This window comes from Podarcis pityusensis, assembly GCF_964106645.2.
Source record: "Podarcis pityusensis genome assembly, chromosome: 3".
NCBI classification, from domain to species: Eukaryota; Metazoa; Chordata; class Lepidosauria; order Squamata; family Lacertidae; genus Podarcis; species Podarcis pityusensis.
In genome coordinates this window covers 94160034-94187973 of record NC_138026.1, presented here as the reverse complement: position 1 = coordinate 94187973, position 27940 = coordinate 94160034, and the positions used below count along the sequence as shown (strand labels likewise).

The window sequence follows — 27940 nt, the reverse complement described above, 5'->3', positions numbered from 1 at the left end:
TCTGTTTATCAATTGAAGCTCATAATTGTAAACTGTAATTCCACACATTATTATGAATAATGTGATGTAAGATTACCTCCGGGGCAAAATCAGCAATGTGTGTCTTCTCCTTTTCCAACGCAGCCTGGGATACGAACATTGGAAAGTAGCAGTTTTCCACACCAAGTTTCTTGATTTCACCATCAAAAAACTCTTTGATGCTTTCCCAGATGGAAAAAGCCCAGGGACGGAGAATGTAACAGCCACTCACATCGTAGTATTCAATCATCTCTGATTTTGTGATCACCTTTTAAAGGAAATAGCAATGTTTCAGTGTCACGAAAATTGCATTGTGGGCAGCAAGTTTAAAAAGTATCAAACAGAAATAAAATCGAACACATGACATTCAGTGGAAATGAGCACGGAACATTCATGTACGAAAGGTGTTTATCCTTTATTAGAACCATAAATATCCAACTGCACCTATGTAGAGACCGGTTTGCATGTAACACTAAGGCAAGACATTGCTTAGAGCAAGTAAGCAAACATATGGATCTCAGCCATGGCATTGCTACCCTTTTCCTGTGGCTGTTGCACAGGCTGGGGCTGAGCCATGGTTTGGTTTAGCATTAAATCTGATGCCAAGCAACCGCTTTAGACAAACCAGGAGCTGCAACCAAGGTTTGTTCATGATTGCGGTTTAGCTCCAAAAACTGTTCTTAAGCATACATTATTTTGAAGACTGTGAAAGAGGACTCCCAGGTAAAACTTGAGATATACTTGCCTGAGAATACCAGTCTGATAGATTCTCTTCCTTCTTAGCCTCTAGCCCCAACCTGTAGTATATTAGAAAGATAGAAGCATAACCTAAGCCTCAAAAACAACTACCATAATTAATAAAGCAACAGCCCACTTTAAATATTTTGCTTTATTTCAAAAAACTGTTAAAACTATCCAGACATGAATTTAAATGTTTAAACATTTCAATGAATTTAAACAGGCAAATTTATTATATAACGGCAAGAGTCTTCAAGCTGACATGCTCCCTCAAATAACAATACAATTAGTGGGAAAAGAGCATATTAAATGCGAAGGGGGAAAACCCCAGCGAGTGTTCTGGTAGCTCCAGTCATGGTGAGGAGGACTGGAGCACCACTGTGCCACCCTCTGAGTTGTGACGCTGCTGCTCAGTGGGACCCGGATGGGGCACAGGAGTACTGAGCTGATGGTGCCAGTCTAGTGCTACGCTGCCCTCACTTGATCCCAGCAAGCAGCCAGGAGGACAGGGCAGGAGTGGTGCCCTATCACATGCTCCGCAACTGGGTAGTTCTCTTTGTGCTCTCATGGTGTCAGGAAAAATACATACTTATGAAAAGAAAAATCCCTTTCCCCTTTCACATTTGCTGTTTCTTTCACCTGAAACATCTCCATGCTTTTGCCAGGAAAGCTTCCTATATATGATTCCTATAAGCCACAATTTTACTCAAAGACTTTCTCCCATGGACTACCACAACCCCAAAGATACTTCTGCTACAAATTTTATTATGTCCATATTAGCTCCTCTTCCTTGGCTTTTGTTGTAGGCGGTCTGGACAAGAACTGTGTATTTTGTGTATTCTACCCAAAACCTAGCAAACAAGTCGGTAGTGATGTTGCAATAGTTAGAAGGGATCCTAGCCCAACAAAAGAACAGGAAACGATTTATAACGTTTTAACATAAAAACAACCCAGCAGTACTATAAAGGGTTGGGGTGTTGTTGTTTTTGCCTTCATTATCTCCCTTATAGCACAATACCAATTTTATCTCCCTTATAGCACAATACCAATTTTAACACTACATTCTTTCCTTTATCCTGCTGCCCAGACTATATTTTAAGTAGAAATTTCACCTGGTTTGTTTCTTAGGTCCCTGACCATCTCCTGGTCCATTTGAGGATAAGTTGCTGCCACCACTTTGGTCTTTCTGTGATTCTTTCTTTTGGCCCTCATTCTGCTTCTGTTGCTTATTTTGCTTCTCGGATTTGTTCTCTTTCTCTTTCTTTTTCTTGTCTTTGTCTTCTGCTCCGGTTGCAGAGACTGGTTTATAGTCTATTCCCGCCAGTATCTTGTACTGCGCCTTCAACTGAAGCAGCTCTTGCACTGCAGCATCAATCTTATCCTTCGGGAGGTCACCATTCCCATGAAAACACAGGTAACCAAAAAGAAATGAAATAATAGTTAGCTGCATAGAATAGGCAAGGTACATTAATTATATGTACTGGGGAAACCACAGAATGCACACTGAAAGGGAGAAATTCAGTGAAACTTCTGCAAGCCTTGATTAGCTGTCATATCCAAGCCAGCAATGTAAGATTGGAAAGCAAGTTTTCAATCCTGGTTTGCAAAGCTTGAACCAACTATGCTTTTCTTCTTTCGGCATCACAGCAAAGTGCAGTTTGGGGGGAAACCACAGTCAATTACTAATCAAGAAGATTTCACGAGAGAGGCAGAAGCACCATTGGTTGGTGTTAGAACTAAAACTACCCAAATACTTTGAGACATCTGGCAAGAGGCTATAATCAACATAAAAGCAACCCCTGAAGAGTTCTCCAAGTGGAATCCTCACATTCTGTGGCCAAAATATATGTACTATTCCTTGTTAAGACATGTAACTCGGTAGTATGGAATATAATTTACAGAAAGTTTCACACTCGTGCACAACATCATCAGGAAACAGGATCACTGGTAGAGGTTTGCCCAGCATTTTGGAGAGCTGCTGACAGCTTGAGTAGACAATACCAGTCTAATGGACCACTGGTCTGATTTCATATTAGGCAACCAGAGAGGGAGGGGGCAGCCAGACAGCCAGGCATAATGGTTAGTGCTGAACTCTGGGAGACCAGGGTCCAAATCCCTGCTTAGCCATGAAGCTCTCTGAGTGAACCTGGGCCTATGCTGTGGACATTTATTGTGCAAACAGTAATATAATGATGAAGTAAGACTGAAACTAAAACCTAAGAAAGGCCTATGTAGTCTAGCATTCTGTTCTCACAGTGGCCAATCAGACAGGCCTGAGAAGCCCACAAGCAGGCTCCTTCCTCAATTAGGAATCCAGCAACTGATATTAAGAGGCATAAGGTCTCCAGCACTGTGCAAAACAGAACAATCACATCAATATACAGTTAGCCTCATCTTGCAACAATCTCATTCATATGTGTGTGTGTGTGTGTGTGTGTGTGTGTCTAGGATATTTGTGGATTGCATCGAAAGATCACCAGGGGGCTGAAAATAGAAAAATAGAGGACAAATGTTGAATCAGGAGCACTTCAGAAGTAAAGATGAGCACTTCAATGAAAGGCAGGAAAAGAAAACTGGAGTGGCTACTTCCCTCAAACTCCTTTTTCTGCCTTTGGCCACATGATACCCTTCAGAGTGAAAGGAGAATAGGCTGAATTAAAAGAGGAAAGATGCTTTTAGTTTTTACAAATGCTGTGAAATTCCAGCAATTTCTCCAGATGCATACCTGCAGAATACTTGACACTGAAAAGAGACCATCTTGCAACTGCAGGTCAGGATATTAGCATAAATTTTAACTTAAAGGAAATGTGATGAACATACCAGGATCCACTCAAACACGTTAAACTGTTAATAAACAGTATTACCTTTTCTGCCTTCTCCGCTTTCAATTTCCGGACCTCTTCTCCTTGGAGAGCAACCTTGTTAAAGAGAGCTTTTGCTTCTGCAGAGTCAGGGCCACTGGTTTCTGGGCTTGCCGGCTGGTTTAAGGCATGTGCCTGAGGTGCTGGTAACTGTCCTGGCTTATAATCCTGACCAGTCTTTTCTTTATATTCCGCTTTTAGGGAAAGGAGGAGTTTTACAGCTTCGTCCACTTTATCCTATGGGAAGTATTATTGGGAGAGCATTCATGTCACAATTCCAAGAGTTATGTATGTATATACCTCTAGTTTCCTGCCTGCATATCCAAGGGTATGTTAACAACGCTACATACATTTGCAATAGATTTTATATTGGCAGATTCCTTTCTGCTCCTTTGCTCCCTCAAGATGGCCTTGTTTCCCCCACAATGGTTTCCAGATATATGGAGGAAAAGTATATATGGAGGAAAAGTATTAGCAGTTACTGAGGGTTGCATGCAATGCTGGGAAACAAAATTTTCACCTTCCTCTCCCACTCCCATTTGCCCCAAAAATCTGCTGCAGATGATCTTCCAACCCTCTGGAACTGATTTTGAGGGTGTGCAGGGGCTGCACTGTTGCACAAGCAGGAGTGTGTTGCATGAGTGGAACAACAGCACAATATACAACCTTGACTTCCTGGTCCCAAATGAAGTCCCTTGAAAAAACGTCTGCTAAAATCAGTATTATGCACAGCTGATGAACAGAGAAAAAACACAGATTTGAAACCACATGCATAATAAAACCACTATTCTACCTTGGACACCTTTTCGGCTTTGAGTCTCCGTACCAACTCGCCTTGTTCAACTACTTTATTGTACAGAACGTTTCTGTCTACTGGGCTAGAAGATGTCAAACCATTGCAGGACAGAGGAGCAGGATCAGAAGCACAAGAGGACAGGGAGGAGGAAGAAGAGGAGGAGCAGGAAGAGGAAAGAGGAACTGCAGGTGGATGTCCAGGTTTATAATCTTGGCCTGTCTTTTGCTTATATTCTGCTTTTAGAGCAAGCAGCACTTTCACAGCAGCATCTATCTGATCCTGAAGCAGAGAGATAATACAAGAAATATATCAGTAAGAATGGAAAAGTTTAATGCAAAATTTTCCAATATGAAACTGAAGATTAAGTGGGCATGTGCAAATGATAAAATGATCAATCTACAAATAAATTTAACTGTTAGCATTGATATCAAAGTTTTGTTCTGCTTGGACAAAAGAATCATATGTCTTGCATGCAAGAAGAGAAAATGGAGAGAAACCAAATATTGCTTAATACTTTGCAAAAGTAAAAATAAAAATACTGAAAAATAGAATACAATTTTTTTAATTTTGTGAATTACTCAAAGACTTAATAGCGCATCTTAAAAACATAATGTTCAGCACTCTTTCTGCCTTCATGGCCATTATACCTTTGCTGCTTTCTCTGACTTAAGTCTACGAACCACTTCGCCTTGTTCTGCCACTTTGCTGTAAAGAGCTTTGCAGACTACTGGACAGAGGGGAATGGAAGAAGGAAGAGCAGAAGGAGCTGAACTAGGAAGCAAACTCTTTGCTGGGTTTCCAGGTTTGTATTCCTGGCCTGTCTTTTGCTTATATTCCGCTTTCAGAGCTAAAAGCACTTTCACAGCAGCATCTATCTGATCCTACAACAGGAAGCGAAAGAACAGTTAAAAAGAGAGTAAAAGACAGAAAAGCATGTAGCAAAGTAGATGCAATAGTTAGGATGCACAAGATCAAGTTGACAAAAAGAAAAAAATCAGTAAGGGGCTTATTAAAACCTATAAATCATCAGATGCTCTTCACTTAATGAAGCTATTTGAATGTAACCAACAACCAAGGTTTTGTTTTGCATAGAGTGCTCCTTAACTGAAGTTTTATTTGTATTCTATGGGATGGATTCAGGCATGTAATAAGATGGGGTTCGTCAACCTGGGAAGGCAGCCCAGCTAGGAGAAGGGAAACTCTGATCCTAAACCTCTGCTGCCTTGCAGGATATCTCTGGGAGAAGAAAAGGCCAAGGAGAAAACCCTACACAAATCCAGAATGGAGTCCCCAAGATAGTTGGATGGTGCCTTGTATGCCTCCTTTCAGCAACTCCTGCAGCCAGTCTGGTGCCAAATGTATTGCTCTGCTTTCCTTTGGATCACATCAGTGCGGCAGAGAGGGAAGTCTTGTTTGGGTAGCCCAGGATCTCCAAAGAAGTGCAAGGTGCAACACACCAGAGCAGGAGAGGTGGGGATCGTTCTTGTCTGGCAAGCTGCAATGCTTGTGCAGACGGAATGTTTGTCATAATGCAACACTGATCTCCACCCAGTCCAGAAAATTGGTGCAATATCCACTTTCACATAGTTCAGCAAAGATACCAGAGGGCCATTATTTTGGGGGCATTAATGGGGGGGGGGCAGAATTAATCACCACCACTTTTAATTAATATTTTATCTTTTGACACTTCTACCATAGATGGTTTTAAAAAAATCCCCTTTCTCTCCTGCCAGACCTATGTTTATCATCCCCAACTTCTCCTGCTCTCTTAAGGTTAGTGGTAGTCCTGCCCAATGAGTTCTTCTTTGTCCATCTACTTTTATAAATAACAGAAAAGCCAGATCTATCATCCACCTGATAAAAGGTTGCAACAATCACTTCTCAATTCCTTCTTATCCAGGCTTATTCTTCAAACACTAACCTTGGGCACTTTTTCTGCTTTCAGCTTTCGAACCACTTCCCCTTGCTCAGCGACTTTATCATAAAGAGACTTGCTGTCCAGATGGGTGGCACTGGCAGCCTCACACTTGGAAGGCTGGGCCTGAACTGCAGCGACCGGAGGATTCCCAGGCTTGTAGTCTTGACCCGTCTTCTCCTTGTATTCTGCTTTCAAGGCTAGCAGCTGTTTCACGGCAGCATCAACTTCTTCCTTTGCTGCTTTCCTTGATTTCAATTCACGAACTGCATCTCCTTGGGCAGACACCTTGCTGTAAAGAGCCAAGTGGTCTTCGACTGAAGCAAGGGCTGCAGCACGAGAAGCGTCAGCCGCAAGTGGAGCAGATCGTCCTTTCGGAGCAGTACTAGCCTTGGAAAAGAAGAACCAATGCATGTTTTTACAATGAATCAAACTGGATGAAAGAGAATTAAAACAGTACTGGTGAAAAACTTGCCGTTTCAAGTAGAACCTCAGCAAAGCCGGTCAGGGCACTTCAATATGCAAAGGGCTACTACAAATGTCTCTTTTATCCTCCACCCACCCAGAACAGGATAGCATCCAATGTTTGCAAAGGAGGAGAAGAACTGAAAATAAACTAAAATAAATCAACTTTGGTTAGCACAGGTGTTTCCCAAGTCTGATTACTAGTTCTGTGCTGTTTAAAACCTGGAACACTTTTATAGCAGTGTAGTTTGCCAAACACCTGACCATCTTCACTGCCCTCATCTGAACCCATCCCAATTTGTCTATCTCCTTCTTCAAAGGCAGGGGTCAGCACTGGACACAGTACTCCAGATGAGGTGAGACCAGTACAGAATAAAGTGGAAGTGTTACTTCTTATGACTTGGAAACCATGGTTCTATTAAAGCAGCATAAAACTGAATCAGTCTTTTTGCAGTCAGGTAAGATTGCTGACTCATGTTCAGTTTCTGATGATGATGACTTATATGACAAGACTATAATCCTGGATTCCTTTTTATATGTGCTGCTGTCAAGCCAGGTTTTCTCCATTCTACACCTGTTCTACAGTTATGCCAGGCATCCCAAACATCCTTCTGACTAACAATCAAAATACACTAGGTTTCCTTACCTCTTTCTTTGCTGTTTCTGCCTTGGTTTTCTCCTTAGATCCAGATGTTGGCATTTCTTTTGTATGCCCATCAGGGATATAAATCAAAATGCATGGGGCTTCTTTACAGCTGTATGGGCTACAAAGATTACATCAATTGGTTTTTTCATGATTATCTCCCATTGATTGGCATAATATAGACAATGTGAATACGACACTTCTAAAATACAAGCATCTAAATTCCAATGTGAGAAAGGGTTAAGCGTGAACTCAATTTCCCTGCTACATTAATGGGATATGTAACCTAGTCCTATTCATACTTACCAGGCAAATCTCCCATGATTCAGTGGGACTTACTCCCAGGCAAAGGTGTGCTACAGTGCATTGCTTAGATCTATGTAGTTCTTTTCACACTGGCTGTAATTTTATACATATCAAAAGAACATGCATTTGTATAAAAATAAATGCACATATGAAAATTGTAAAAATAATAATACCCCCAGCTGGACAAACTCGTAATTTATTTCAGCATCAATCTCTGCTTACTGTTTGTAGTCTTGCTGCTCTCCTAATGGTATCTGTCTAGCAAAACAGTAACTAATCTGAGGTGTTCCCAAAGCTTTTGAACCTCTGGTAAAACAGGTTTCTTATTTACAGCATTTTTTCAGTTATCTGCCATTTCACAAAGGGCCAAGTGCCATGGGAAGCCAGTATAAGAAGAGAAAATATGTGTACATTGCTAAGGAAACCAGAACGATGCTCCTGTGCCCCAACCCAATTATGCTTAGTTGAGCAGCTTGGGCACAATGTGAATGAGATGTGTATCCTATTGAAACTAATGCAGTGCAGATGGCCAACTTCTGCATTCCGATGCACAGCTGTCGCTCCACACTGCCCTATTTTCAGTAGGATGCACCCCCAGATGCATATCCAAAACATGCATCTCCATCCAGTCAGGCATAGCAATGAGGGCCAAGCGCTGGATTAGGCTGAAGAGTGGTGATTTTCAGTGCAATACGATATGCCAGAGAGTAATGGCTTAGTTGCCTGAGGATAGCAGGATGCAGTTCCTCATTTTTCCCCATGAATTGCCAACCTATCAGGGGTTCGATGGCTGTCAACTGGTATGCATGTTGGTGAAATGTGCAGAAGAATAGAAGGCAAACACCAAAAAAGTCCAACTATTGTGATGAAATGTCAGGCCTCATGAAAATTCAGTGCAGCAATAGTAGTATGCTAAAATGGAGTTAGGAGTATAATAATAATAATGGCTAGATAAAACCTTTACATTTTGTTATCTGCATGGTTCAACAAATGAGACAGGGAAATATACAGCCTGATATTACAGAGAATAGGCTGCCTGCTGTTCAGTTTGTTCAAGAGGACACACAAGAGCTACACACACACACACTTTTCTAATCATTCTGCTCCAAAGGCACTCCTCTATTTACTTTCTGCAAAATGCATTCCACAAGCCTCTAATTTTGTATCTACATGGGACTCCTGGCAAAACAGGAACATTTGGAATATGAGTATAAATATGGGAATTTGGGCTGTGAAACTCTGCAATGGCCATAACACACTTACCTAATTCTATGGCAGAGCATACCAAATGGATAAACAAAAGGAATGAGTTTCCAGTTGCTCACCTAATAGGCTCATATGGCTGATCACAAATATAAAAGCCTCTTCTCTGAATCTGTATTATATCTCCTTTTTTCAGATCTTTAAGGCAAGGATCACCTAACATCAATTCTTCTTGCTGTAAACAGGTTAAAAATCAAGTCAGCATTACGTCCCATGAACAACACAGTATACGTGCTAAGAATTAGTGTAGTGGCATTGCAAGGGTGAGGCCAGCCCAGGAGGAAAGACACATCTTGCCGAATACTGAAAGCCCCCAATTTACAATATGACAACTCATTTGGAGAGCCAATATCTAAAAGGAAGAGAAGCAGGCGTACAACCAACATGGTATAGTGGCTAGAGTGTCGGATTTTGATTAGGAAGACTTCAGCTCAAATATTGTCCCTACCACAAAGCTTACTGTGTGATTTTGAGGGCTAGTCACAATCACCCAACCTAAGCTAAATTGCAGGTTTACTGTGGTAGAAAAAACTCCAGGGGGGTGGAGTGGGGAGACCATATTTGAGCTCCTTGAAGTATGAGAGAAATTTTAAAAATGTAATAATAATATAAATAGGTGATGTTGCAAGCTACCTTGCTATTTCTGTTGACATACTGCTTGAAATCTTCCTCTTTGCCCAGGACAGGTTTGGTGATCAAGTGTTCATAGTTGACACAGACAGTGGGGATGGGAGGAGCACAAGGAGTTTCTGCCAACCAGGTGATCTTAGCAGTTTTTTTGTAGTCCTTATTCTCCAAATTTAGTTTAGCATCAATGGATGTGATTTTCCCAGCGGAGTTCCTACACAAAGCAGAACACACTGTGATTAAATAGTGCAAATAAATGACTAGTATAGTATCTAGGTTATATCAGTGGCATGCAGTTAACTTGTTTTGCATAGAGAAGTTTAAATAAATAAATAAATAAATAATTTATTATTTGTACCCCGCCCATCTGGCTGGGTTTCCCCAGCCACTCTGGGTGGCTTCCAACAAAGATTAAAAATACATTAAAATGTCACACATTAAAAACTTCCCTGAACAGGGCTGCCTTCAGATGTCAGGCAGTTGTTTATCTCTTTGACATCTGATGGGAGGGCGTTCCACAGGGCAGGCGCCACTACCGAAAAGGCCCTCTGCCTGCTTCCCTGTAGCTTTGCTTCTCGCAGTGAGGGAACCGCCAGAAGCCCTCAGCGCTGGACCTCTACCATCATATTCAACAGTCAAGCTACACTCGGCTGGATCTATTGTGAGATGTCACTTCAACTTATGCAATTTCTGCTTGCTGCCCCGCAGTTGCAGCTCCCTTGCAACATGTCCTAACAATCCCTTGAACCCCCAAGAACAGCTTCTGGAGGTGCAGAAGGTTGCAATCGGGGGGGGGAGACAGATAACGGAACTGTGCTTGCAGTGTTAACAGTCCCATCCATTACATACTTTTCTTCAATGTTTAAAAAGCCAGACCTCTTGTTCCCAATAAAATTCAACATCCCAGCTTGTTCCAAGATCCAGAAACTTACTTGTATATTTTGGTGATGATTATGTTGCCCCAGTTAATAAATGTAACCATCTCTCCTTCTGTCAACGTCTCTGCATCTGCGCCTTCAATCAGCACTTTGGGACTGTACCATACAGGCTTCAAGCCAACCTCAGCATTCTGCATGTTAACGAGAAAGAAAAGAACTTACCCCGATGCTTGGTTAAGGCTGCAATCCTAATACGTGCCTGACAATAAGCCCCACTTACTCATAGAACTTACTTCTGAGTAGACATGGTTAGGGTTGCACTGCAGGTTTTTGCTTTAGATTATAACACACCAATCCATCCTAGAATACACAAATGCTGAGCTTTGCAGGAGAGTTTGCCATTAATGTGAATTCTTCTTTGGATTGCAATGAGATGGTTTAAACTATGAGCTGGTCCATCCTACTTGCCTGGGGAGGGAGAACTGCTACGCTCAAGCCAGAAAGGCAAAAGATGTGAAGGGGATAAAGATAAAGGGACCCCTGACCATTAGGTCCAGTCGCGGACGACTCTGGGGTTGTGGCGCTCATCTCGCTTTACTGGCCGAGGGAGCCGGTATACAACTTCTGGGTCATGTGGCCAGAATGACTAAGCTGCTTCTGGCGAACCAGAGCAGCACACGGATATGTGAAGGGGGTGCCCCTTCCTATTTCCCGCCTCTGCTGATAGGACTCCCAGCTTCAGGGCTGGCATAGTGTTCTCCCTGGTTTGTGGGATGTGCCAGGGTATATTAGATAGTTAAAGTCCAGGGGCTCCCTCAACCCTCCTTAGCACATACATCCCAACTCTAAAATAAAAACTCTCAACATCTTTCCCAGAGTGCTAAAGAGCATATTATGTCACCTTGCACCCCCATTTTACTCTTTCATTAGCTCTGCCATCCATGAGCTAACTAATCTTACTTTTCCTTTGTTACATTTTGGGAGTGTGGAAGAATGGTTTCAGGCAAACTTGGGAATACTACACAAGTTCTCTGCTTTAACTATCTGCATTACAGTGTCTCTTAAAACAAAACAACTAACTAGCAAACCTTTGGATGCTTGGCGACTTCTTTCATCTCTTCTTGAGCTTCAGGAACGTTTACTGTGACTACTTCATTCTTCAGCAAAGCGGTGTAGCGAGGTGCCACAGGATCTATAACCTACATACCAAGAATAACAAAAAATAATCACATCTATTCAGTACGCCCAGAACAGATTTTTTTTTTTTAAAAATCAGAATTATGTGAACTAAAAAGTGTATGCATCATTTAGGAATATTAACTGGTATTCTTTGTGTTACTGCATCTTTGGTCAATAAGAAAAGAGTAACTCAAAATCCACAAGAGTTATACACTCTCCTGGCCTTCCACACAAAAAACGGATACCTCTGGTTTAGAACTCATCTAAAACTTTACATATATAGTAGAGGGCAATAAATGTTATAGTTCTGGCCATAAAACAAGTAAAAATCCTAGTAATCTCATACCTTTGTAGATTACAGGTAACTCTGAATGTTGGCTTAAGTCTTACAGGATAAGCCAATGTATGCATGCTAGAAAGCAAACCCTACTTGAGTTTCAATGCAGCTTATTTCAAAGTAAACGAGTGTAAGAGTGAAGCCTTAGTGTGCAATTATGCTGAACTCACGGGATCAGTTTTTAAAAGAATAGATTTCACCCTTAGTTATTATCAACACAGGACACAATTCCATAATTTCACTTTTTTTCCTGTGAATTTCTTCCGTGAAGTATGTTTTCCGGCATCACCATTATTCAACAAAAGCCAGGAGCAGCCACATGGCAGGGCAGGCGGCATGGAGTCACTCTCCCAAGAGCAGTATCACTACTACTTACTAGGATGGTGCGGGAGACAGTGGGTGGCATGACTGTGGTAAGGTAGGGACAGTGTGGGTGTGCCGACAGAGTCAATCTGATACTCCCACCGGTGCTCCGGAGCAACCCTGGCCTCATTGTCACACTTCCGCATCAACACCTGTTGGGAAGGTGGCTCCATGCTCCCACACCCCACCGACTGCCCCTAACAACAGCGTTAGATCACTATAATAAGGCAACATCACAGCAATGAACTCAAGAATAGCTTCTCCTCTCTTGCATTACTGACAAAATAGTCTTCTACTCTATTCACAACTCAAACAGAACAGCTTCCAGGTATTTTTGCTTCCGCTTTTACTGCACTCGCTTCTTTATCGGTTTAGGCTTTTCAGTGTCTCTTACAAGGCCTTGCTACTTTGTACTAGCTGGAGGTATTAAGGCTAGTAAAGGAATGGAGAAACGATGTACACACATACAAAACTAGCTTATCTGGGAGAGAAATCTGAGGGGAGTATTTATTTGTTTATTTTTAGGTTACATGTGAAAACAGCGGCTTCTAAGGAAATATCCCATATTCTGCTTTCCCAAATGCTAGGGCCATGAGTACAACAGTGTTGCAGAAGAAAATTAACTAAAACAGGTTTCGTACCAGAAGTGAAACAACGTACACATTACTACTGATATGGATGCTAACTAGTTGAAGTACTTGAAACACACATTACTCATAATTCCACCTATCAATAAGAAACACAAGGAAATTGTTGACACCCTGGATCTGGGCACCCCAGGAGTCTAAATTCAATAATCTGACTTTGGATTAGATCCAGGTATCAGCAACACTTGTGTTACTTTTTAGTAGGTGTGCAGAGGTATAAATTATTTTCTTATCAGTATCACAAAAAAGCAAAACTTTAACTGCCCCACAGCTAACCAGCGCAGTTTGTTGACTGCACTAACAAACAGAGGTTATTTGGGTATTCTTGAATTAATCTAACTGTTAAGAGTTTGCTTTTCCGACTCATTTGCTACTGACTCATTATTTTTGCTTTCTCAGTAGCTCAATACTTGGTCCTACAAACCAATTCAATGCCTTCGCTTTCACTCTTGCCCCAGAGTGAATGCATAAGGCAGAATACAGTGCCAAGAAGTGAACAACAACATAAATTTAAGGCCAATGGTGTTTATAAATTTGTTTGACGCACTAGTGTCCATCTATGCAGCAACAAAAAGAACCAATTGATAATCCCTCATATAAAATAAAGAGGACAAATGACAAGGGCTTTAGGAGAATACAAGACACATGCCAGGCAAGCAAATACTTAGTTCTGGGGCAAGCCTCCTTGAAAACAAGCAAAAATCCAGACTCAAGTTAAAAGAATAAGAACAGCCACAGAGTTGTGCAGACAGACACAAACAGTTCGCCTTATTATAGTGTCCAAGCATCTGCTGCCAAAGAAGCAACTAACCATGTCAAGATGCAGTATTCCTTATTTGATGCTAAATTAAGACACATCAGAAGAGCTTTACTTGCTGTCTGAGAGAGAAAATGTTAACGCCTTCAGTACACTGCAGAAAGGCAGTATGTCCAGCATTGTAAATTAAAAGTGACACTTTCTTCTCCGTTGAGAAATTCAGACTCAGATCATTATTTCCCCTTTAGAACAGGAATAATGCATTTTAAGATGGAAATACACAGCTCTTGTTATGTAAGCAAACGTGGTTGTGCTATGAGAAGTTGCACAGTGATGGCTTATGCTATGTATGCTTACAATACTGTAAGCTATATGCTAAGGCAGAAAAAGCGTTAAGTAATACCTTCTTACAGATAGCTCGCAGCTTGAAAGCAGAAAAATGAAATGCAGAATTTTCATCAGAGTTTACATTAGCAAAATATCATTATCTCCCACACAATTCAAGAACAACAATTCAGTATCAGACTGGCAGAAGTCAGCAAGATTAGTGTTAGCCCTGGTTAGCAAGAGGGGACATTCCATTTTCCTGAAGATGAGGAGCAAGGTGGTGCAACATACTGCATTAGCTAGTCTTTGAAGAGCATTCCAAAGAACGCTGGGTTCACAACCAGCAACAAGAGAGCAGGTGTCAATCAGAAATGTCATCAGATCAAAATGGAGGAGCATGTACCTTTTTGTTAAATGACCAAATTTTATCCCACTCCATGTTTACAACTGATCGAGAGGAGCCCTGTAAAATATAATGGGAAGAGGGGGATAAGAGAAAGAAAGGCCATAAATCTTGATGGTGTATTTGTTGTTGCATTTTGAATTACATCTTATTTACTTTAACCATTCTTTTCCACAACATTACTTCTTTACAAAAATAAACATCCTCCCTCAGGACTAGAAATTAGTATCTTGCTGGGGGTGAGGGTGGGAGGAATCCATCAATAAGTAATCATTCTTTGTTGCAAAATAGAGACGATCTTCTTTAACACACTATGCTTTCTTAAAAGTTTCAGGTATAAGTCTGAGGGTAAATTAAAGATGGATCAATTGTCCAGTTAGATATTGAACATGCTATAGTTGTTTGATGTATTGTTATTTTCCAAATGTTAATATGATGTATCAACTTCTTTAAATCATAATCCTATGGTCCCTGGTAGAGTATCTCAGAGAATGAGTGGTCCATGTTTCACAGTAAGGTTGGTAGTACTATGGGATATATAGCCCAAAAACATGTAAAAGGCTACCCATGGATAGGACAAATGAACAATCAAAGTCACAAGAGGAAGATTTTCCTGATGTTCTTGAAAGAAGGAATCGTCTATAAAACGATTAGATCTACAAAATAAAAAAATTCCTTCCAGTAGCACCTTAGAGACCAACTAAGTTTGTTATTGGTATGAGCTTTTGTGTGCATCTGATGAAGTGTGCATGCACACGAAAGCTCATACTAATAACAAACTTAGTTGGTCTCTAAGGTGCTACTGGAAGGAATTTTTAAAATTTTGTTTCGACTACGGCAGACCAACACGGATACCTACCTGTAACTAGATCTACAAAGACACTCCAGCTGAAGGGAGAGTGGACATGCAACCACCTACCTGTGCAGCAATAAACTGTTTCAGTCCTTCAACTGTCATGCCTCTTCTTAGGACACCACGCACAGTTGGGAATCTTGGGTCATCCCTAATAGAAATGAGTTTCTGCTTAATTTAACAATGCAAAACTGTGACAATATCAAGAAGCCTATGTTGAATAAACTTGGAAGAGAGGATTCTTAAAATTCTCTTTTTATTTTGGCTTTCCAACAGCCTGCACATCTTTCTTTTATCCTGCAAAAGCTGTGGTATCAACTTTGATGAATTCACAGCAACCTGCTTAATTCTTGGGTCTTTTTCCCAAGAACAGAAGGCATCACATAAGCACAGATCAATCTAAAGACCGAAAGAGTATTTGCTGGAAATGGTGTTTGCTGAAAATGATACAATGTATATCTAAAACACTATATCAGAAAGTAACAGTAATTTTTCAACAAACATAAGCAATGCATGCATTGTGCCATTGATTTCTTAAATAATTACATAGTTACCCAAGGGATGTTATTAACATTCATACCGAACTTTCTGAGACTTTAACTCTCTTCTTTTTGGAGATTTCTACTCATTTTGCTTAATTTATATGTAGCAAAAAGTTGTCAACAATGACACCTGAGAGGAACCAGCATCCTTCCAATCATATTTTTGGGGTATACAAGTGACGTGAAGAAAAACTCAATCTGGTTAAACTGGTTAATGTAGTACTAATAACTGTGCAGGTGGCCATGGAAAAGTAAATTAATCCACCATTCCTTTTGCATGGTTTTTGTTACTATTAGGTAGATTTCTGCCACATTCTGTTCCCCAAGTTTGAAACCTCAGTTGAAAGGAAAGCTTACATTAAAAGAAGAGTGTGGGGATACCCATACACTTTCCCTACTTTGAACCTACATATTCAAACATTGTTCATCACAAAACTGAGCACAAAACTCCACCTTCTGGAGGTTCCCTCACTGCGAGAAGCCAAGTTACAGGGAACCAGGCAGAGGGCCTTCTCGGTAGTGACACCCACCCTGTGGAACGCCCTCCCACCAGATGTCAAAGAGAAAAACAACTACCAGACTTTTAGAAGACATCTGAAGGCAGCCCTGTTTAGGGAAGCTTTTAATGTTTGACAGACTATTGTATTTTAATATTTTGTTGGAAGCCGCCCAGAGTGGCTGGGAAAACCCAGCCAGATGGGCGCGGTATAAATTTATTATTATTATTATTATTATTATTATTATTATTAAGCCAATAATTCTGAAAATTGATCTGAGTTTGAAAGTCTAACACCGACAGTTAAGAAAAGTTGTTGGATAAAAAGACTGAGCAAGGGTATTTAAAATATATTGACTAACACAATATCTAGCGAGTTGTAAACCTGTTAATTTCTTCATTCTTTGGAGTAATTTTTGTAAATTAAAAAAATTAAGCCACACCAACTTATTTTTAGTGTAAGATACTGCTTATGAAAAATTATCTATACACTGATTAGATTGCAAAACAAATGTGCACATGTATAAACCCTGCATAATTCCTACCAAGTTTAACTCCTTTAACATACCAGCCATCCACTAGCCCTTCGTTGACAAACCAAGTGAGCTTCCTTTTAGACAATACAGTGTTGTTGAGGTTTAAGCGGCTGTACTCCCAGATATATGGTTTTCTTATTTCCAAGGCTTCAATAATCCAGTAGAACTGCTCATCTCTGTCATGATATTCTGTTGTTCTTAATGCATGAGTGACACCTTCAATACTGTCAACTATGGGACAGGCAAAATCATACGTGGGATAAATGCTGAAATGTAAGAAAAAATGCAAATAAGCTTCATGTACACATTGAAAGTGTTGAGCACTGCACACACTATTAATAAATTTAATAAACAATCTCTAAAGCAACGGAAGGATTTAGCCTGTTGTGATGACTACTGTTAATGAAAGAGGAAAAAAGAACTTTCCACTATTTTTAAAACAAAGTTCAAACACTATACTGTACAGTTGTACCTTTGTTCTCAAAGTGCTTGTGCTGCAATGTTCAGGTTTTGCTTCTGTTAAATATATAACAGAAGCAAAACTTTAACATAACAGCACAAACACAGTAGTTATAGTGAGTGAGCTAGTTCCACAGTAATTATAGGAAATGAGCTAGTTCCAGGAACTGCTTTTCCAGAATGAAAAAGTGAAAGAGAAAATAGGAAGGTTTTTCTTTTGAGCTCACTGATAGTAGAGGATTGAGCCCAGCTGTAACTGTTCATAAAGCAAGCGTCTTTGGAGCAAAAAATTAATAGGGTGAAACCCCGTAATTATCAGCAAATCCCTTTTTACTGAGATAGTAAGAATGTGGGGGGAGCAGGGGGCCACCGGCAAGAAAGAATACTTAACATCTTCCATGGCTTCCAATCCCGGCAAACCACACACACACACACACACACACACACACAGTGTGCTTTTTCCCCAGTTCACTTCCCATTCAGATTTGGGAGGGAGTAGAAAGAGATTAAAAGGAGGAAGGAAGGGTTAAGAAACCCCTCTCTAATTCTCCCTGGAAAGTGCATCCCCAGTCCACAGCAGTATTAGGATGGAATCCCCGCAAAATGTTATCTCTGCCCAGGGTTTTAATCAGACAAAGCTAAGCTGGCAAGGCCAGAAACTGCTGTGAAAAGAGGTGGTTTTCTATAACACTATTGGGATTTCATGAGGCAAAGCAAAACTCAACTTAATTTGATAAAGGGCCAAAGATAAAGACACCAATTCAATGGCCCCATCCACACTTAATGAGAAAGCATCGCTAAATTTTAAGAATGGTTTAGCAAGAATATGAATGTGCTGGGCAACACTTCAAAAATTCACGAGTCAATCCTCCCCTGGTCTTTCCTTCAGCATGCTGAGGAGGAAACAAACCAGAAGTTGGCTTGGCATGACATGTGAAACAGCTCTTGTGGTTTGTTAATAGAGAAACAAACCATGAGTTTGCAGGTAATGACAAACCAACATCTGGTTTGTTTCCCCCCCTGTGCACTGAAAGAAGGACTGGGAGAGTCTCTCATTCTGCAACTGAGAGCACATTAGCCTGAGGCCCACTACTAATCTCACTGTAAGTGGCCCTATCACTTAAGTGAACTGCAATTTCCATTTCCTAACACATACTTGTACTTATTTCCTGTTCGTGGATGTGGCTGGTTTTTGCAGCGATAAAGAGTTGGGTCCCTCATGCATCCATTGTTACTACTCATGTCGATTTTTGCTCGTAGACAGCAGGTCTGCCCATATTCCGTTCCCTTTTTCATTTCCTCCCACATTTTGAAGTTCTTCTCAACAGCTATAAAACGGCAAAGATTTAGTTTAGATTTAATAACCCAGCTCTGGTACTATGAAATATTATTTACCAAAAGTGAGACACCTCCAACAAGAACGGAGCTAAAACTGACAGCAACTCTAGCCTAGCAGGTATTTTGGCAATGACTTTAACTAAAGAGTTTAACATTTTCTCATCTGAAATTCCATTGATTTATTTAGCTACTATTGTCTCTTCTGACTGGCAGCATCTCTCCAGGATCTTAGAGGTTTTTCCCAGATCTACAACATGATGATCTTTTAACTACATATGCAAAAAATTAACGAGATCATCATTTGAGGCCCATTTTTGTGTGCCTCCTCCATGAGAGGTCCAGAGGGTGGCAATACAATAATGGGCCTTTTCTGCAGTGGCTCCCCATTTGTGGATGCTCTCCCAAGGGAGACTCACCTGGTGCCTTCATTACATATCTTTACGCACCAGACAAAAATATTCCTCTTCAAACAGGCCTTGGGCTGATTAGCATTCTATGTCCTTCTAAATGTGTTGGTGGGAAGGGGGTTATTGATTTGTTTTTGTTATTGTTATGTATTTTGGGTTCTCATTTTGTATTTTTATGTGGTATTCAAATTTAATAAATGATGATGATAACAACAACAACAATAGTAACAACAACTAAGCAACTAATTAACAAAGCAAATAGAGATGGAAGCCAGAAAAGCATCTTACAGTTATTTCTGTGCTTGGACTCTGTTCTTTGCTCTCGTTCCATTTTCATTTGTTCTGCGGGCGTATCATCTACATAAGCCTTCCCTTCATGAATGAGCTTCTCAGCATATTTCATTATTGTTTCAAAATGATCCGAAGTGTATGTGAATTGGTCTGGTTTGATGTGCAGCATTGCAACATCTTCCAAGATAACCTGAAGATATAAATGTTGAAAGGATTAACTTGATATACAAAAATCCTAGTATTAAGTCCTCTCACTGACAGATCTTGCCTTTTTCACCTGATCCGTATTTTCACCTGATCCAGTAGGTCTTTGGGGGTTGCGGTTGCTTAAAGAGCTCTACAAAAGAACTTTGAAATCTCTAAATCCTTAATTTATCCAGAGAAAACAATTTTTGCATTTCTGTATTGTTCATGAGGATATCCTAGATCTCACTGGCAATTTCAACCTCTCAGTACCTTGTGATACCATTAGCCACTGTTTCCTTCTGAATAGGTCATCTTAGGGGGGAACCAGAGCCATCAAAGTGAAGAGCAAGATCCTCAGTGCAATTATAGCAAGCCCACTTGGCTTCTTAGCACTATTAATGCATATGCATTGGGGTGAGAGAGTCAATGAGAGGTTCATTTGCTATCAATGTGGTCTTTTAAAAAACACTTTTTAGAAGCTCAGCTTCACAATGAATCAGGCTCTGTACTGTTTATTTCATAGTTTGCATTGTAAATCAAATAAATCCATAAAAGAGAGATCTTCTCTAGCTCTGTTCATATTTTATTCCAGTGCAATGAGCTTTTCTTTTCTGTTGTTTCATCCCACATCACCCAAGGTAACTTTTGAAAGCCTAGAAGCACATGGGTGAGGCCTAACAGCCAACTGTCTGCTGAAAAAAGCAAGGACAACATTTGGGCGGAAAGGACTTAGGCTCAGTCCCAGGCTATTCCTAAAGCACCTGTGTGAATGATATCCTTTGTGTTATGTGAGGTGTCCCCACCCACTCCATAGTTAACAAACAGAACTGTATAGAAATCAAAACAATTGGAGACCCAGAATGAGATATAATATGAAAAGATACCTTTTCAAAATCTTCTTTTTCTTTTTCTGGATTTGTATCATCAAACCTCATGATCAGTTTACCCTTGAAGTTGACCTGGTAGTGCTGATTCAACAGAGCAGCTTTTGCATGTCCAATATGCAAGTATCTAGGCAGAAAATAATGTCAAGAAGAAAAGAACGTTGGCTACAAGGGGAAAGTAAAGTAAAACATAGAGCACACCAAAGGAAGAGGCAAAGTATTAGTATTTCCCTTCTTTAATTGTAAAGTATGTTTTGTTTAACATAAAAAAAACCTTAAAACTTTTTCTTTCAAGTCATAACTTCATAGCCTCTTGAGAACAGAATCCAATTTTTTTGGACTCAGTCCAAGTTAATGTTTGATGTCAGTGGCTTAGGAATTGCACATGCACACATCACCATTTGTTTGTTTAAGGTACACTTTATATCACTTTCAAGACAAATGCCTACCACGATACTCAATAATTGATATGGCAAAAACCATTCTATAGCCTGATCATCATCAAAAAAGCTCAGAAAAGTGCAAGAGGCTCCAGAAGGAAGGGAGCAGGGAAAGGAAAGCCCTATCCCTTAAGTGAAGCTCCACTCACAGTTCTTGGGATACAGGCCTATGTAAGCTAAAAAATATTTCACTGATAAAACACAAATATTGTGAATCTTTACATTTTCCAATTAAAAGAAATGTGAGCTAACAGCAATCTTGCAGAACACTGAGGTTTCCCAGGACAGAATGAGACGGAAATCAAACTCTCAAAATATATTTTATTTTCCTTCATGTTTGGCACATACGTTTTTCAGCTACATGAGAAGGGCATTTAAAGATAAGCAGTTTCATACAAAAGAACACACTTTAGAAAGTAATTTAAAAGTAACATAGTTTTTAAATTCTCCTTTCCTTATGAAAATTACAAGAGAAAATCCATTCTCTATCTTTCACACTGCGAAAAGAGTGTGGGTTTAAAAGTCCTTACACACACCAACCTACAAATGTCAACTTACCCGCTTGCCTCAGGAGGAAATCTAACAATGACTTTTCCCATCTCTGCTCCAGGGAGTTCAACGAATTTCCCAACATCTTGCTTCTTCTCTGCTGCCTTAAAATTAAAACAATGAATGAAATTATTAAATCACAAGCTGAGCACAGAAACACACAGACTTTTATTATGAAAACTAAGTTAGCAGTAACAGCTGAGCGACTAAATAATTATCTGAGATGGGCTCTATTAACAGCAGCACAAGTTCAATGGGCTGGATCCAGAGAAAAGGCAGCTGGCAGAAGAGGATTTTTCTGCCACCTCATTCCCCTGGCAGCTCTACCCCCCCCCACCCTTGTGCCCCCAGCATTTAGAATGGGGACCTTCCAGTATTATCTTTCTGTTACTGAACAGACAGCAGTGGTCAGCAGGGAGAAGTGGTGGTGCTTATCTGACCTTCCGTTACAAGACTGCGATTACCAGGAGGGAGAGGAGTGAGGCAGCAGAAAGGTTGGCGCAGTGCAAATGCAGCAAAGGAGTCAATCCAGAGCTCCTGCTGGTGAGTTTGCACCATGCTGACCTCCCTACCAATCCCAGAAAACACAGTGAAGTCAGTGACAGGAGGTCAGATAAGTGTCCCTGTCCTTTCCCACTGATTGCTACTGTGAGCAAATCCCTAAGCCGAAACATGACAAGGCTGTTAGAGTGGCACAACTATATTAGTTAAAGCTTGCATCTTAACAGTTCAATTCCAAACTGAATATGTTTGTTTCTTTAACTTGCTTTTTATCGTACTTTGAGCACTACATCAAACACAGTGGTACCTCAGGTTAAGAACTTAATTCGTTCTTGAGGTCCGTTCTTAACCTGAAACTGTTCTTAATCTGAGGTACCACTTTAGCTAATGGGGCCTCCCGCTGCCGCCATGCCTCCGGAACACGATTTCTGTTCTCATCCTGAAGCAAAGTTCTTAACCCTAGGTACTATTTCTGGGTTAGCGGAGTTTGTAACCTGAAGCGTCTGTAACCTGAAGCTTCTGTAACTCAAGGTACCACTGTATAGACTACATTGCACAGAAAGACAAAAACTGCTGTTAGCTGTGCTGGTCTACTAGAAAAAAAATCTAAAAGCAACAATGGTGCGATACCTTTTATAAGGACCAACCAAAAAGTCACAAAGTAATGAGCAAGCTTTTAATTTCTTCCCATTCTTCTTTTGAAAACTGTGCTAACAACACTGCTGATTCAGATCTTTTGCGTCTCAGATGTGCAGCAGCCCATTGTGACCTTTTCTGCTCAGCACTTTGCAGATAAAATCATTTACATCCACCCTTAGATGACAGAACTCTGGTAGAATATGAGCCAGAAATGCCTAATCAGCAAAAAGCTTACCATTTTAGTCTTTGGAATAGCAGCTCCCACAGTCCACCTGGAACCTACTGACTGGAAAACATGCTGTGTTTCAAGAAAGTTGTACCAGCGTTTTACATGAACTGGAGCTTTACCATGAAGTAACAGCTCTTGCCCTGCACTGTTGCCTATTGGGGGAAAAGCTATGTTTTATTAAACATTAGGAAGCAGACAGTTTGGCAGGATTTCTTACTGACATGATTCACACCAAACATCAGCACAGATCAATATTAGAAGCTCAGCTATGAGAACACACCTCTAGAAAAAAATCAAATTCTACGCTTTAATTTTAGGGAGGGCACAGAATAGATGCATTCACTGAGCTGTTCAGGTGTACAGGTCTCCTCAAACATATGCAATTTTGGGGGGAAAGTCGTATCACATTACAAAATAATTCACTGGCAAAAATGGTAAAAACACAGTTGGAAAAGCTGTTTAAACAATAATGTAACAGATCTGTAGATTTCATGGGTTGTAGCCTTCCATGAATAGAGTTACTTTCATTCATATAACAAAAATGAGGTATGCCACCTATTATGCTGCAGAATTTAATTCATGCAAAAACATTATATGTTATTTAATCTGACATTTATATCTAACTCTTCAATCCTAAAAGTGCTTCCAGAGCAACTATTAATTAAAACAATCTATTTAAAACAGCTATTACATTAAAACAATAAAATTACAGAACATCTTCCACAGCAAAAAGAAGAAAAACAGCTGGTCTCACTAAATTTACTAGTATGTAAAAATAGGAAGAGAATTCTTTGGATTTAAATTTCAATAGATATTAACACTTTGGTGAATGTAATACATAAATGAGTAGTTATCAAGGTCCTGCAATTTTAGCACATTTTCTATATTATTTACCTTTTAGTGTTGCCCAGACACTGAAATCTGCAAGACTCAAAGAGTTCCCAACCAAATAAGTTCTCAGAGAAAGGCAGTTATTGAGCTCTTGAACTGCTGAAGCAAAACTGGTGGAAGAAGACAACTTTGTGGTGCTGAACTCCATCCAATGGTCAACCTTTGTAAAAGAAGGGAGTTGTTTTTGCTTAAATATTTTGTAACAAGTTATATAAAAGTGTTGTTTATAGCCAACACAAAAATCATACACTGGGTGCTATTAACCTAAGTTTTACTCAGTATAGATCTACTGAAAACCAACTATTGGTCTCAGCCACTCAGTCTGCTGGAGCCTATCTTCGCATGCACGGGAGGTCCCTAACGCACTGAGGGTTTGAGACCCATTAGCTACTCTCATCTGGTTTAGCCAGCCAGTTGAAGCCACTCCTGGGGTGTAGCTGCTGTCACATCCTGACAGCTTCTAGGAGCCACAGAGGAGAACTGAGTGCAGGGTAGGGACCAAGGGTGAAGAAACTACCCCAGAAGAAGCATGACGAGTCCCCTGCCAGAGGTACTATGCCTCCCACACTAAAACCAGAACAAAGAGCTTTTCTTAGTAGGTAATTAACGTGGGTGGCGCTGTGGTCTAAACCACAGAGCCTAGGGCTTGCCGATCAGAAGGTCGGCGGTTCGAATCCCCACGAAGGGATGAGCTCCCGTTGCTCAGTCCCTGCTCCTGCCCACCTAGCAGTTTGAAAGCACGTCAAAGTGCAAGTAGATAAATAGGAACCGCTCCGGCGGGAAGGTAAACAGCATTTCCGTGGGCTGCTCTGGTTTCGCCAGAAGCGGCTTAGTCATGCTAGCCACATGACCCGGAAAAACTGTCTGCGGACAAACGTCGGCTCCCTCGGCCAGTAAAGCGAAATTAGCGCCGCAACCCCAGAGTCATTCGCAACGGGACTTAACTGTCAGAGGTCCTTTATCTTAATTAACAGCCAGTGAAATTCTTTCAACAGTGGAGTAACATGTTGGCGATATCCTGTTCCAGGGAGGAGTCAAGACACCACATTTTGCACCATTTTCAAGGGCAGCCGCACACACAGCGTGAAATGCAGTTCACTAATTTAAGTGGGACTACTTTGAACTAAAACTTAGTTGATTACCACCCATTGCCATTAGGAAAATATTAAAAGAAATACACAGCCTACACATAATTCAATTTATAACACTCTGCAACATTTAAGGTATTAATCAAATAGCAGGGGGAATAATCGAACAGGCAATCTCAAATATAAACAATTGATTCATACCTCAGTGTGTTCCAGCAAATTAGATCCATATAATCCAGCAGATGTGGCAATTCTAGCCAGATAGCGAGCTATGGAATTCACATCTGTAAATGTAACTTGACTATTTAAGGGGTGGGGGGGAGAGAAAGAAAAATACATGAGCTTCTCCAGACTGAAATACAATTGCATTAGGATGGATCATAAAAGCAGCATAGTAAGTTATTTTTAAATGAACTAATGGGCTTTCTACCAAATAATAAAAAGATCAATTAAGTGTCTGTCCCTTTTTAGAGCTTTATAATTTGCTGCGCTACTCTAATTCTTGTTACTTGAGAAGAAAAACCATAGGAAGTTTGATGATGTTCAATTAACTAACAAGCAAGAAAGGTGGCAACATGAAAATGTTTTTTTTTAATAATAATAATAATAATCAGGAGATAGATAGATAGATAGATAGATATGCTCAGGGCAATCTTCCTTTTTACTATTCTGAACTTAAAAACTAGCATTTTTCTACTTGGAATGAAGAGAGGCAGATGCTGCTCATCTCTGGTCTGTGCTTCTTGATGGGGAAGGTGCCCCTGTATCTACCTTATTCACAACTAGCTCATAGAAATGAGTGAACCAGTGTCTGCCCCTTTACTTTGAATATGAAGAAGGGACAAAGAGTGGTGAAACAGCCAGTATGTTTACCAAACTAAATTGCGGTAACCATTTATAATGAAATATTGTTTGGGGGAGGAGGGGAGAAGACGGGAAGTGAAATACAAATTGCACAACTGATTTAAATCAATTAGTTTACAGTAAGAATACTACTATTTTAGTTGTCGGGTGCTAAAACAGATAAAAATGGATTCTAAGCCTAATAAAGATAGCAAAAACAAAATAATGACAAACAGGAGAATTCCTAAATTAATTTTATTAAGAATACCACTCCAAACTCAGTTTAACGAAGAACTGAAGAAGCTCGCCAAAAGTGTAAGAAAGGGTTTTTTACATAAAAAGTAGCAATAAAAAAGAGCAGTATGTGAATATATACAAACACATATAATAGCTTTATAATACAGAAGATAGAGGTTAAACAGGAGCAAAGAAGTGAGATGGCTAAATATTGATCCCACAAGCAACCATTAAATCATATTACCCTTTCTTCTGCCTTCCACTTAACAGCATAAATATATAAATTGACTTTTAAAAGCACTAATGGCAAAGATACAAGGCACTTACTCAGATACCCGTAGAATGTTCTCTTGGCCTTCTTCAACTGAAATTTTAACATGATCCTTCACATGTTCTGCAGTAAGCAAGGCTCCTAAAATACAGTATTTGTTGATTAAAAGAGGAAATATTTCATAATCATATTTTTTGAAGGGATTGAGATTAAACTCAACACTTCCCTCATCACTTGAAGACCGATACTCTCAGGAAAGAAATCGGTTTATTCCTGTTGGCTATTTTTCCTGGCAGCAATTAGGGTTGAATAGAAGGGGAAAGCCTTGACTAGTTTACAGTAATGACCTCAGTAGGGAATGGCTGTAAATTCACTTACCAGCACTATCTCAAAATTCAAAGTGCTGCACCACAACACTATACTAAATGCATGATCCAAAGAAATCTTTATCTTTAAGCCCTGCAGATTTCAATGGGAGCAGGTTAAACCTAAACCTAAAGCAGTTATTCTGTTTGTCTGGAATACACACTAACAGTTCTAAACTTCCAAGGACTGCTGTTAAGGTCACATCTGTCTAAAAATTTTGGATACTTGGATTTTAAGCACTCCCCTGGTAGCTATAGGTGACAAGAACTGCTTGCAGGTGAGTAGGCTGGTGCAAGAGGGATGAAGTTTCCTATTGCTCCTCCCAACCAAGCAGGCAGAGGGAAGACCCTCCTTCACAATCAGCTAGAAATGCAGAGGGTTGCTGCAGGAGGCAATGAACTCTGTCACTCCTCTACTAGCCCAAAGCAAGGTAGTAAAACAAGCATTTCAGGCTAGTAACTGTTTGTGGCTTATTTACAAGATTTATCTTAATTTTAAAAAACATAAAATTCCAATGCATGTCTATTTGGCAGTAAGTCCTGGTTACAGTTTTAGTGAATCTAAACAAAAGATCCTCAATTTCACTTAAGTTACGTTTATCATTTTGTTACTGTGCAGCTTTGACACTTCTATAAGTACCACTAGCTTCAATATACCAAGTAAGTGTGCATTAGATTAAAGTTCAAAATTATTTGGTGTAAGTCCTGTAAAATTAAGAGGAATGTCTGAACAAACTTGCATAGGACCACACTGTTAAAATACTCAGTGTTTTTCTACAAAGACTTGCAGCCTAACTCAGCATTCATCCATCCATATTATTTCAGGTCAAGGTTTTGGTTTTGGTTTTTTTAAAAAGAGGGACAAAGAGAGGAACACACAAGCATTCTTTCTGGGTGAGCACCTTCCTGCATTGTGTCCATAGCATAGGCACACTTGCTTGCAAGTAAGCCTATTTATTTCAGTGGGGCTTACTTCTCAGTAAGCATTCTTAGGATCAAGTTGCACAACAAAATATGAATGTTTTAACTTTACTTATATTAAGTAGAACAATATTTAATATGTTGAACTTGCAGTATTATTAAGGAGTGTTATTGCAGGCAAGTGCACATTATTCAAGACTACACTGGAGTTATTTCAGGAGGCAGGATGAGAAGCTATAATTACAATACAGAAATCCCATGACTGAGCATAAAATCCTTCTGAGCTACGCCTCACTATGTCTAAAAGCAGTGCCAATTCACAAACGAAATGGCATTTATAGAATTTCATATATATAGAGAGAGACTCCCTGGGTTTGGTTCTGCTTGATGGCATCTACACATCGTATAGACTGTAAGGATCTACAGTGAAGGAGTGAGGTGCCTTTTCTGA

The 27940-nt window shown here is 40.1% G+C and overlaps 1 protein-coding gene across 4 annotated transcripts in view; it reads right to left on the bottom strand.

The window, feature by feature from the left end:
- The window catches only part of EPRS1 (glutamyl-prolyl-tRNA synthetase 1), a 39920-nt gene that overhangs the window by 10633 nt on the left and 1347 nt on the right, over positions 1-27940 (bottom strand). Inside the window, exons 2-25 of one of the 4 annotated variants that reach the window (XM_081000483.1) lie at positions 26260-26344; positions 25054-25153; positions 23768-23924; positions 22880-23025; positions 21514-21608; positions 20516-20642; positions 19443-19635; positions 18566-18737; positions 16983-17216; positions 15443-15527; positions 14524-14583; positions 14197-14217; positions 11599-11709; positions 10565-10701; positions 9639-9846; positions 9068-9180; positions 7440-7557; positions 6335-6718; positions 5061-5294; positions 4411-4692; positions 3621-3854; positions 1869-2137; positions 764-815; positions 77-286 (exon numbers count right to left, since the gene is read on the bottom strand). In XM_081000483.1, the coding sequence (XP_080856609.1) occupies positions 77-286; positions 764-815; positions 1869-2137; positions 3621-3854; positions 4411-4692; positions 5061-5294; positions 6335-6718; positions 7440-7557; positions 9068-9180; positions 9639-9846; positions 10565-10701; positions 11599-11709; positions 14197-14217; positions 14524-14583; positions 15443-15527; positions 16983-17216; positions 18566-18737; positions 19443-19635; positions 20516-20642; positions 21514-21608; positions 22880-23025; positions 23768-23924; positions 25054-25153; positions 26260-26344 (3827 nt within the window). The remainder of the gene's footprint in view (positions 1-76; positions 287-763; positions 816-1868; positions 2138-3620; positions 3855-4410; positions 4693-5060; positions 5295-6334; positions 6719-7439; positions 7558-9067; positions 9181-9638; positions 9847-10564; positions 10702-11598; positions 11710-14196; positions 14218-14523; positions 14584-15442; positions 15528-16982; positions 17217-18565; positions 18738-19442; positions 19636-20515; positions 20643-21513; positions 21609-22879; positions 23026-23767; positions 23925-25053; positions 25154-26259; positions 26345-27940) is intronic. The other 3 variants (XM_081000484.1, XM_081000485.1, XM_081000486.1) reach the window with 3 other exon arrangements.